This window comes from Spinacia oleracea, chromosome 1 (assembly GCF_020520425.1).
Source record: "Spinacia oleracea cultivar Varoflay chromosome 1, BTI_SOV_V1, whole genome shotgun sequence".
NCBI lineage: Eukaryota > Viridiplantae > Streptophyta > Magnoliopsida > Caryophyllales > Amaranthaceae > Spinacia > Spinacia oleracea.
Genome location: NC_079487.1, coordinates 135,487,131 through 135,496,938, shown reverse-complemented (window position 1 = coordinate 135,496,938; position 9,808 = coordinate 135,487,131). Strand labels below are relative to the sequence as shown.

Genomic DNA, 9,808 nt, shown 5'->3' with positions numbered 1-9,808 from the left:
TAAAGTAAAATGAAGCTTTGTTAGTCATCATCGAGTCTTGTCAATGCAATAGGTATCGAGTACTTCTAAGATCTAATAGTATATGACTAACTCAATTAGTTGTAAACTTCAACTTATAAAAAAAAAGTAGGATTAATAAATTCACATAAGTTGGGATTTGGTTCTACTAGTTAGGTCTATAAGTTTAAATTGTACCTTAAGTTTACTTTCTCAAGGCTATTCTCTTGAAATTAGGTTTGATCATGTTTAAAAAGTTTCAATCAGGTCTAATTAAATCAATTAGGTTCAATAAGTTCAGATGAGTTACGTTTGTTTATTTTCAAGTGTTTAGGTGTTTTTATTATTGTGTATAGGAGATTGTAAGCTTGACTTAGTAGAAAAGTGTGGTGTATTGCTTATAATTTCTATTTAGATAAGTAAATAATTATTAAAATTTGGTCAAAATAGTTCGCAACACAATTATTTGAGAACGTAACAAAATTATGAACGTAAAACCACACAATTTTAACTATTAATATGTTTGATTTTCTATTACTAAAATCATAAAAAGCTGATATCATGAGAATTTATACTCAATCAACATTTTAATTACATAACATTTACTTCTATAATTCTATATATTACGTATAATAACTCAATGAATCCATAATTTCATAAACTTACGGTCATGGTGTCACGTGGCAACAAGTAGTATAAAAATAATGGACGAAACATAAGCTTATAGTATGAATCCAACCTAACCCTCAACAAGAAATTGTACGAAACATACCTAAAATAAGTATGGTGGACAAAACCCAAATGATAATGCCACAACCGTCACAGAATTTGCATTGTGGTTACTCGTTACTCGTTAGTTATTGTTTCTTCAAGCCACCTCACTATTATTCTAGTATGTTCCTTGTACGATTGGAACATACATTATTACCACTTTGAGTTTGAATCAACTCTAGCCACAAATATTAGGTGGTTTCTAATAAGTTGGTTGTGAGTTTATCAACCTTCCTTTGCTTATAAGGTTATGTTTTCTTCGTTTGGTCTGATTTTTCGAGTTTCTTATTTATTATGATCTCATTACTCATGTTACGATCTCATTAATTAAAATGCGTGAAAAATGATTCTGTTTGTCTCACTTGATTATTATTCATACTCCGTATTTATATTTGTATTGATTTTTGCATATATATATATATATATATATATAATATATATATATATATATATATATATATATATATATGAAGAATAGGGTCAAATGTACTAGAACTCTACAAATAAAGTGAGTAAAGTACAAATGGATGATTCTTTGGTGACAAAAAAAAAGTTACTCTAATGATGAGATATAATGGATAAGTGGAGGTAAGATGGGGAGGTTATTATGTTAATGATTACTTAGGAAATAAAATGGGAGAACAAAAATTAATATTAATTAGGAAAGAATCATAAAAATTTGAATGTTTGGAGAGATTGATGAAGAGAAGTTTGGGTGGAGTGGGTAATGTATAATTGCTAATTATGATCATCATCATTATTGTTCCCCTTCTTTTACGTGTGCCTTCATTTCTTACCAATCACATAACTTTTGTTTTTTTAAAAAAATAAAAAATTAGTAATGTTTGTAGTCTTTTAGGTAATCAATATGATGGATGGTTAAAACTTAAAACTAAAAAGTTTGTGCTCAAAATCATCCACAAACTCTTTTTTTTCCGTAGTTTTTACATGTATTAGGTGTATAATAAATTTATTGCATGTAAATTGGAAGATTTTTTACCTAGTTTTTTTTTTAATAAATTTTAACATATTTGATTAATTTACATTACAATTTTTTTTTCTCTTATGGATAAACATAAACATTTTAAAGCGTTATATAGTTACCTACTTACCTATATACATTATTAGTGATTTGAAAGAGATAATTTTTATTAAAGAAAAATAAGTATCACTAAAGAATAGATTAATTTTACATTATACATGGGTGAGTTTTAAACATTTAGACTTTACTCCTCTAAATAAGAATGTGTGGTTCGTATATTGGTATTGTGACTCCTCTTCCCCGCCATGAATTAGTCAAAGTTTAAACCCTTCGCCTGAATTGAAGTATGAAACCAAAGTAGCTACCCCGAGACAATAGCCTAGTGCATGTTGTAGGTGGGCCCATCGTGGAAATATATCCGATAATATACATTAAAAAGCCTAGCTAACACGATCAATAACATACATCGGTCTCAATAATGTTTGACTATATATCATCAAAGTTATGAAGTTATGTATTATTTGGACATGAGATCAATTTTTAATTGCGATATATAGGTAAATTAAAGGAGTTATTTTACATTTGGATTATTAGTAAAACGTTAATCAAATGAAAACAAAGAACATAGAAAAGTCATGATAGATTTGACATAGTGGCTGATTTATTATGTGGGTGGCATAATTACATACCAATTATTTGGTCAAAAAAGCATACATAATGCATGAGTTATCAACCCATCTTTTTGTTGAACGAAGAATTTTAACACATACTAGTTTTAATTCAATCCAATCTCAATCCATAGATGTTAACACAAATAATTGACTAGATTTGTTTTCCATGGGAATGAGTTTATCATTGTAGATAATTTCTCAAGTCTCTAAGAATTCGTAGGAGAACCTCCATCTTATTCTTTTGTATGTGTTCATTTTAGCTTATTTGATTCCCTAATTCATATACACCTAACATGAAGTACTCCGTATATTTTTGAGCGAATTATACACCTCGTATATTGTAACATCCTCAGCGTTCAAAATGAGTAAAAAAAAAAAAAAAAACTTATTAGTAAACCTAAGTCAAAGTATACTCGAGAATAAGGTAAAACGAGCAAAATATGGTTTATGCACTCGGGTGCATAAACCTCACCGTGCACCCTGTTTTTGAATGAACATGTAGTTCAAATACAAAGAACATATTGTTCATGTCCAAAGAACATATAGTCAATTAACATATAGTTTAAACCCATAAAACATATTTCGTATAGTTTAAATATTTCACTATAACATGTACATTGAAATCATTCTCCATGTTCATTATATTTTCAATGAATGTTCAACATGGTACATAATAAGCACTGTGCACCCGAGTGTATAATCCAAATTGTGGTTTCGAGTTGTTGGTTAGTTGGGGACTACTTGGGGTGGGCAAGTTAAAATTCTGACATTATTCATAAAATAATTAATGTGTGTAATGACATAATTAGTAATAGTATCTATGGACAACTGGACAAGTGTGTTTAATGTTTAAGCCCAGTTAGCCCACTTCATAACATCATCAAAAAGACATAAAACTATGGCCCTATGGGCATACGACCCAAATATTTCAGTTTTCCATTAATTTTAAGCTACTAATAAAAGCCCATATTATCAAACCAGAAGAAAAGCCCATATTACTTCACCAAAAGAAAGCCCATATAATCTCACCAAAAGAAAAGCCCATATTACTTCACCAAAAGAAAAGCCCAAATCATATGATGAGCTCAAGCATACGATTTTTAATTTCTTTTCCCCTCAAAATCATTTCCCATCTTTAACGTGTGCCTTGATTTATCTTTGTCACCAATCACATCACCTTTATTTTGCTTAATAAAATTTAGAAATATTTCAGGGAGTAGTTTAATAAGGTAAATAAGTAAACACTGAAAAGGATGGAATTGAACAACAGATGCATTTTTTTTTTGGTGCCATGATGGAGTTTAAAACTCTGATGCACGAACACGACAAAAATATGGATCTAACCATGACACATCAACACGACGAAACATGTTTCGATACTTATCGTCCTATGATAACAACCTTTGATTCCCGTTTCTACGTATCACGTATCCATGCAACGTAGATTTAAACTACTAATCCATATAAACTTTATGCTCAAAATCGTCCACAACTCCCACCCCGCCCACCTAACTCATAACATGCATATCATCTCCAAACCTATAACATATTCAACTTTAGCATTAAAGATTGGTAGAAATTTGATCAACTAGTAAACATTAACAATATGCATGTTTAATTTAATTATAACATGCATATAATCTTTTCAAGCTAATTACTACCCGTTTCCACAACTTAATCCCTCCTTAAAATCCCATTTCTCAACTTCTCAAATTCCTTGCAAAATCAACTCTTAACAAAATAAATAATAAAAAATGGGAACACAATTGGTAAACCAAGTCCCCTTAGAAGAAGAGATCATTTTCCGAAGCCGGTTCAAGGCGGTTAAGGTGCCGGAAAACGTTAGTTTGCCGGATTTTGTCCTACAAGACGCGGAGTTGTACGCCGATAACGTGGCATTTGTCGATGCGTTGACCGGAAAAGAGTTAACGTATAGTCAAGTAGAAAGGGATACAAAGAGGTTTGCAAGGGCATTAAGGTCACTTGGCCTAAGAAAAGGACATGTTGTTATTGTTATCTTACCAAATATGGCAGAATATGCAATTGTTGCTCTTGGTATTATGGCTGCCGGCGGTGTGTTTTCCGGTGTGAATCCGGCTGCTCATGCGTCGGAAATTAGTAAGCAAGTTGAGGCGGCTGATGCTAAGCTTATTGTTACCAATGGTACCATATATGAGAAGGTTAGTGAGTTGATAAATGATCATTTACAAAGTATATGAGAAGGCTAGTAGTAAAAAATAAAAAAAAAATATTAGGAAAGAAAACATGGGCCGAATTAGGGTTGTCCAGAGTTTGGTTTTAATCGGGCCAAATCTTATTTCACGGTTTGTTTTGGTTTGGTTTGGATAATAGTTTTAGCTAAATACAGTTTAGTTTAAAAATAAAACTCGAACCAAATCATAAACCGTATTAATAATACAATGTACATCTTAACACAGTAACCTGTAACCAAAACCTATTAAAATATAACGTATAATTTCTACCAATTGTCTGTTGGTTAAGTGATGATTGAGGCTGAACTTGGTAGGGAGGACCCGTGTTCGATCCCCCACTACGACAATTGGGAGGGGACTGAAACCTATCCACTCAAAACTCGCCTCGAATCCGGATTAGGCCCTAAGGGTGAACCGGGTGGTACACACAAAAAAGTATAATTTGAAATTAATTGCATAATTTATTAAATACTTATTTTTTATAATTTTGAGAAATTAGCAAGAAATTACTTCGTAGGTTTTAATTTCTCATTTTCTTTCGTACCTTCTAATGGAAAAGTGAACCTTCATAATTTGTTTCTCCGTAATAAAGTATAAACCGCAAACCAAGCCGGACCAAAGTTTTGATCCAGTTTAGGGACTTGTATGGTCCGGTTTGGTTTATAAAAATGTCTCGAAACGTAATTACGGTTTGGTGTCAAACCGGACCGTGTTCCTAGGCGGATCGCCTAACATTCTTTCGGATGAAAAACATACTCTTGTAGTATAGATGCGCATGCATTTGGCAATCTTTTGCAAACATAACATTTTGATTTTGAGTAGAAACTACACACTAACACTAAGTACTATACTTGTATAACAGGTGAAGGATTTGAGTCTACCAAAAATAATCCTAGGAGAAGTAAAAATCGGAGGAAATTCAGGTGCAATCTATTGGGAAGAACTCCTCCAAGCAGCCGACAAGACCAAAATCAACCTCGACTCTGATCCCATTCATGAAAACGATCTTTGTGCACTTCCATTTTCATCAGGAACAACGGGACTTTCTAAAGGAGTCATGTTAACACACCGTAACGTAGTCGCTAATCTGTGTTCTACCCTCTTTAGTGTCCCTAAAGAAACCATAGGGAAAGTCACAATCCTTGGACTAATGCCCTTTTTTCACATATATGGTATCACAGGAATATGTTGTGCTACCCTTAGAAATAAGGGTAAGGTGGTTGTTATGGGTAGGTATGAGTTAAGGACATTTTTACATGCCCTAATAACTTATGAGGTTAATTTTGCACCTATTGTGCCACCTATTATACTTGCTTTGGTTAAAAATCCTATTGTGGATGAGTTTGATCTTACTAAGATTAAGCTTCGAGCGATTATGACTGCGGCCGCTCCTTTGGCACCCGAAATCCTTAATGCCTTTGAGAAGAAGTTTCCTGGTGTTCAAGTACAAGAGGTATGATTAATTACGATTGAGTCACATGTTGCGCTTTACGCCTTTACTTAGACCTGATCAAAAGGCGGGTTGACTCGGGGTTCGGGCTGAGCCATGATCCAAAAATTTTATGCCCAATATATCTGGCGGGCCAAACTTTGGGCTGGTTTACCTAGCCAAAATCCACTAGTTTGGGTCAAAATAGTGGGCTTTTGGGGCAAATTTTACAACTAAAATTCTAATTTAAGTTTATCAAAATGTGGGTCGACTCAGGTTTTGGGCCCATTAGGTAGGGCGGGCCAAAACTTGGGCCGTTTTTCCTAACCAAAACCACTAATCTGGGCCAAAATAGCGGCCTTTAATTTGATCGATTTTATAACTAAAATTCTAATTTGAGTTGCCCAAAATCCAACTAAAAACTTTTAAAATTGGTCTGGATCCGAAAAATTTGCCTAAAAATTCTGCCAAAACCGCTATTTTGGGCCAAATTCAAGATGATCAAGTCTAGACTTACCTCCTCCGCGATGCTCGAGTTGCCTAGCGGTGGGGCCTAGGGGGTGAGGGTTTCGCCTTTGAAAATGATGATTTAAGGGTTAATTTTGTGTTTGTTTTTGCTAGGCATATGGACTTACAGAGCATAGTTGCATAACACTAACACATGCTGAACCAAGTCAAGAGCATGGTGGAATTGCAAAGAGGAATTCAGTAGGGTTCATCCTACCAAACATCGAGGTTAAGTTCATCGATCCCGAGTCCGGCCGGTCCCTCCCTAAGAACACCCCTGGAGAACTATGTGCAAGAAGCCAATGTGTAATGCAAGGTACATAATTAACAAGTTAATTAATTATCTCATTAATCCGTATTAGAGTAAGTCGTATCATAATATTAATTGATCGTGTTTGGGAATATAAATTGTAACATGGCTAGCTATTAGCCTATTACAAGAACGACGAGGTTATCCCAGTCACCCGTATTGGAATAAGTCGTATTATAACATTAATTGATCGTGTTTGGGAATATAAAATGTAACATGGCTATTGCAAGAACGGCGTGATTATCACAGTCACCCGTATTAGAGTAAGTCGTATCATAATATTAACTGATCGTGTTTGGGAATATATGTAACAAGGCTATTACAAGAACGACGAGGCGACTCAACAAACTGTGGACATGGATGGATGGCTTCATACTGGAGATATTGGATTCATAGATGATGATGGAGATGTATTTATAGTTGATCGTATCAAAGAGTTAATTAAAGTCAAAGGCTTCCAAGTAAGATTTAATTAGACTTGCATATATACCCTAACATATGGCTAACAGCATGTGAACTACATGTGTCGATTATATTATACGAAGTATTATCTTATGGTGTATGATCTTGATTTTATAGGTTGCTCCTGCTGAATTGGAGGCTATTCTTCTGTCTCACCCTTCAATTGAAGATGCAGCCGTTATCCCGTAAGTACTCGTAGTTAGACTTAGTTATTGGACAGAGTAGCATAATGATTAATGGATATATTCGGTATAGGGTTAGAGTCATGTTAATAGTTTTAGGACAATAAGAACCTAACCTGACTCGCACAGACCCTGATCCAACCCACCCTGCCTCTTAACCATGTCTACTCGTAGGTGTTAATAATAATGTGCCTTTAGTGACGTGTGAACTACATGTGCCGACCATAATGTCTTTTGTTTTTTGTTTTTGCAGATTACCAGATGAAGATGCAGGGGAGGTTCCCGCTGCTTGTGTCGTAATCAACCGAGACGCGACAGAGAGTGAAGAGGACATAATGAACTATGTTGCATCTAATGTAGCAAGTTATAAACGTGTTCGGTCGGTTCATTTTATGGAAACTATTCCGAAATCGCCGTCCGGGAAGATTATGAGAAGGATTCTTAAAGAGAAGATCACCGAAAAGATCAAGGCGAACGTCAAATAAGTTTCAATAAATTCTACTACGTTTCACATAAGACTACAGAGATATACGCTAGATCTGATTTGAACGTCTCTACTACTTAATTTGTTGAAGTTGGATTTATCAAAAGTTTATATCGTTAATTATTAGAGGTTCAATCTGTGTCAAAAATGACAAACAATTAGAATTTGCATTATTTAAATTAAAATCAATATTTCACATACTCATATGTTGAGTATGTGAGAAGAAACTAATAAACTATAGGAGTCGTGGAACCTTGTGCATAATAGATGCTCCGTGTAATTGGAGCATTTACGCGAATCAATGGTAATAAAGCGAAATCTATCTGTTTTGAGTAAGTCAATATTTTCTTACTAGAAACTTAGAAAGCCAATATTTTTTATTTTATTTTATTTATTTATTTATTTTTATTTTTTTTTTGCGTGTGCGAATGAGTTTCGAGGGCAATATAAATTACAAATTGGGACAGTGAGATTCGAACCTGAGACCTATTGTACACAGACCCTCAGTTTTAATCACTAGGCCAAGACATCACTTGTCTTAGAAAGCCAATGGGTGAATGATGGCTTATTGTTTGATTAATTGCCAATTCGAGAAGTGAATCTTAACCTTTCAATACTAGGAAGAGGCATCTTAATTAAACCTTAATTACCGAATAATTAAACATTAAGAAAGCGAAAAGGGAGGAATCAACCTGGATCATTACCACATTTGCTAAGTTGCTGACATTATTAGCCCAAAGAAGAAAAGATTAACACTACAATAATTTGTATCTTTTACGACAACCTAATTACGACGGGTCAAAAACCCCGTCGCAAAAGCCTTTTGCGACGGGGCTAACAACCAAACAATGACGGGAATAACCGTCGTAAATGTCTTTTACGACGGATTTATAACGGGTTTACGACGGGATTTTCTATTAACGACGGCCCCCTTTTATGACGGCTTCGCGACAGGAAATCCCGTCGTTAATCAACAATTATTGGCCTTTCGCGACGGGATTTCCCGTCGTTAATAGTACAATTTCTTGTAGTGTAAAGGAAAGATTATGTAATTAATTAGAACTGTTTCCACGTGATTAAGGACTAACCCAATCATCATGGGTAGCATAAGGGAGTTTAAGGCTTGCATGTAATTCAATTCAATTGTCACAAGTTGAATTGTGTAAGAGTTGGGAAATAATCGTGGCCGCTAATCTTATTAATCTAATGGTCCTTATTGAACCAATAACCAGGCCTAGTTGCTGAACGTCACATTTAAAATGTCACTTATTAGAAACTTGTAAAATCCAGTCCGAACTGTTCATATGTAAAGCCATTTGAAGAACATATAGACCCAAATAAAGCCCAGTACGGCCTAGCCCGGTTGATTCCGGCCCGGCCCAACAAAAATTAAGCTAGGCCCGGGTCCAGGCCTGTTTATTTTTGTTTCGGTCCGGTGTGGCCCTAATCCGACCCGTTGAACAACTCTAGTCACAACTAAGGATGGAGGTAGGTCGTATTAGCTCGTGCCTCATGCTAAACCCGTGTAGTTTGAGTTTGTTTAGGCCAAGCCCTGGCGGATTAGGAACATGCCGAAATTTTCAAAATGGAAGTTTAGGCACGGCTCTAGCCTATGTGGCTATGTGTCATGTGTCTGGCGTGCATATCTAAATCAAATGCGCCCCATGTTAAACTTATGTTTTAGCACACACAATAACGCGTCGTGTTATGTTGTGTTTTTTCATAATGTCCTAACCCAGGCCCACGGGCCCAGTTCTATCTTTAGTAAACCACAGTCCACAACTACCTTTGTCACGCTAA

The 9,808-nt window shown here is 34.9% G+C and overlaps 1 protein-coding gene across 1 annotated transcript; it reads left to right on the top strand.

Annotated features, from left to right (window-relative positions):
- Positions 1–4,045: 4,045 nt before the first annotated feature.
- LOC110785690 (4-coumarate--CoA ligase-like 1) lies at positions 4,046–8,349 on the top strand. The gene is made up of 6 exons (XM_021990174.2): positions 4,046–4,601; positions 5,497–6,087; positions 6,685–6,886; positions 7,196–7,341; positions 7,460–7,527; positions 7,778–8,349. Exons 1-6 carry the CDS (start codon positions 4,176–4,178, stop codon positions 8,007–8,009), a joined length of 1,665 nt encoding a protein of 554 aa, XP_021845866.1. The 5' UTR covers positions 4,046–4,175; the 3' UTR covers positions 8,010–8,349.
- Positions 8,350–9,808: the final 1,459 nt, after the last annotated feature.

Coding starts and splice junctions, on each gene's coding strand:
- LOC110785690 (XM_021990174.2), top strand. CDS start 4,176: ATGGGAACACAATTGGTAAACCAAGTCCCCTTAGAAGAAGAGATCATT. Junction 4,602..5,496: donor ATGGTACCATATATGAGAAG/GTTAGTGAGTTG, acceptor CTTGTATAACAG/GTGAAGGATTTGAGTCTACC. Junction 7,342..7,459: donor TTAAAGTCAAAGGCTTCCAA/GTAAGATTTAAT, acceptor TTGATTTTATAG/GTTGCTCCTGCTGAATTGGA.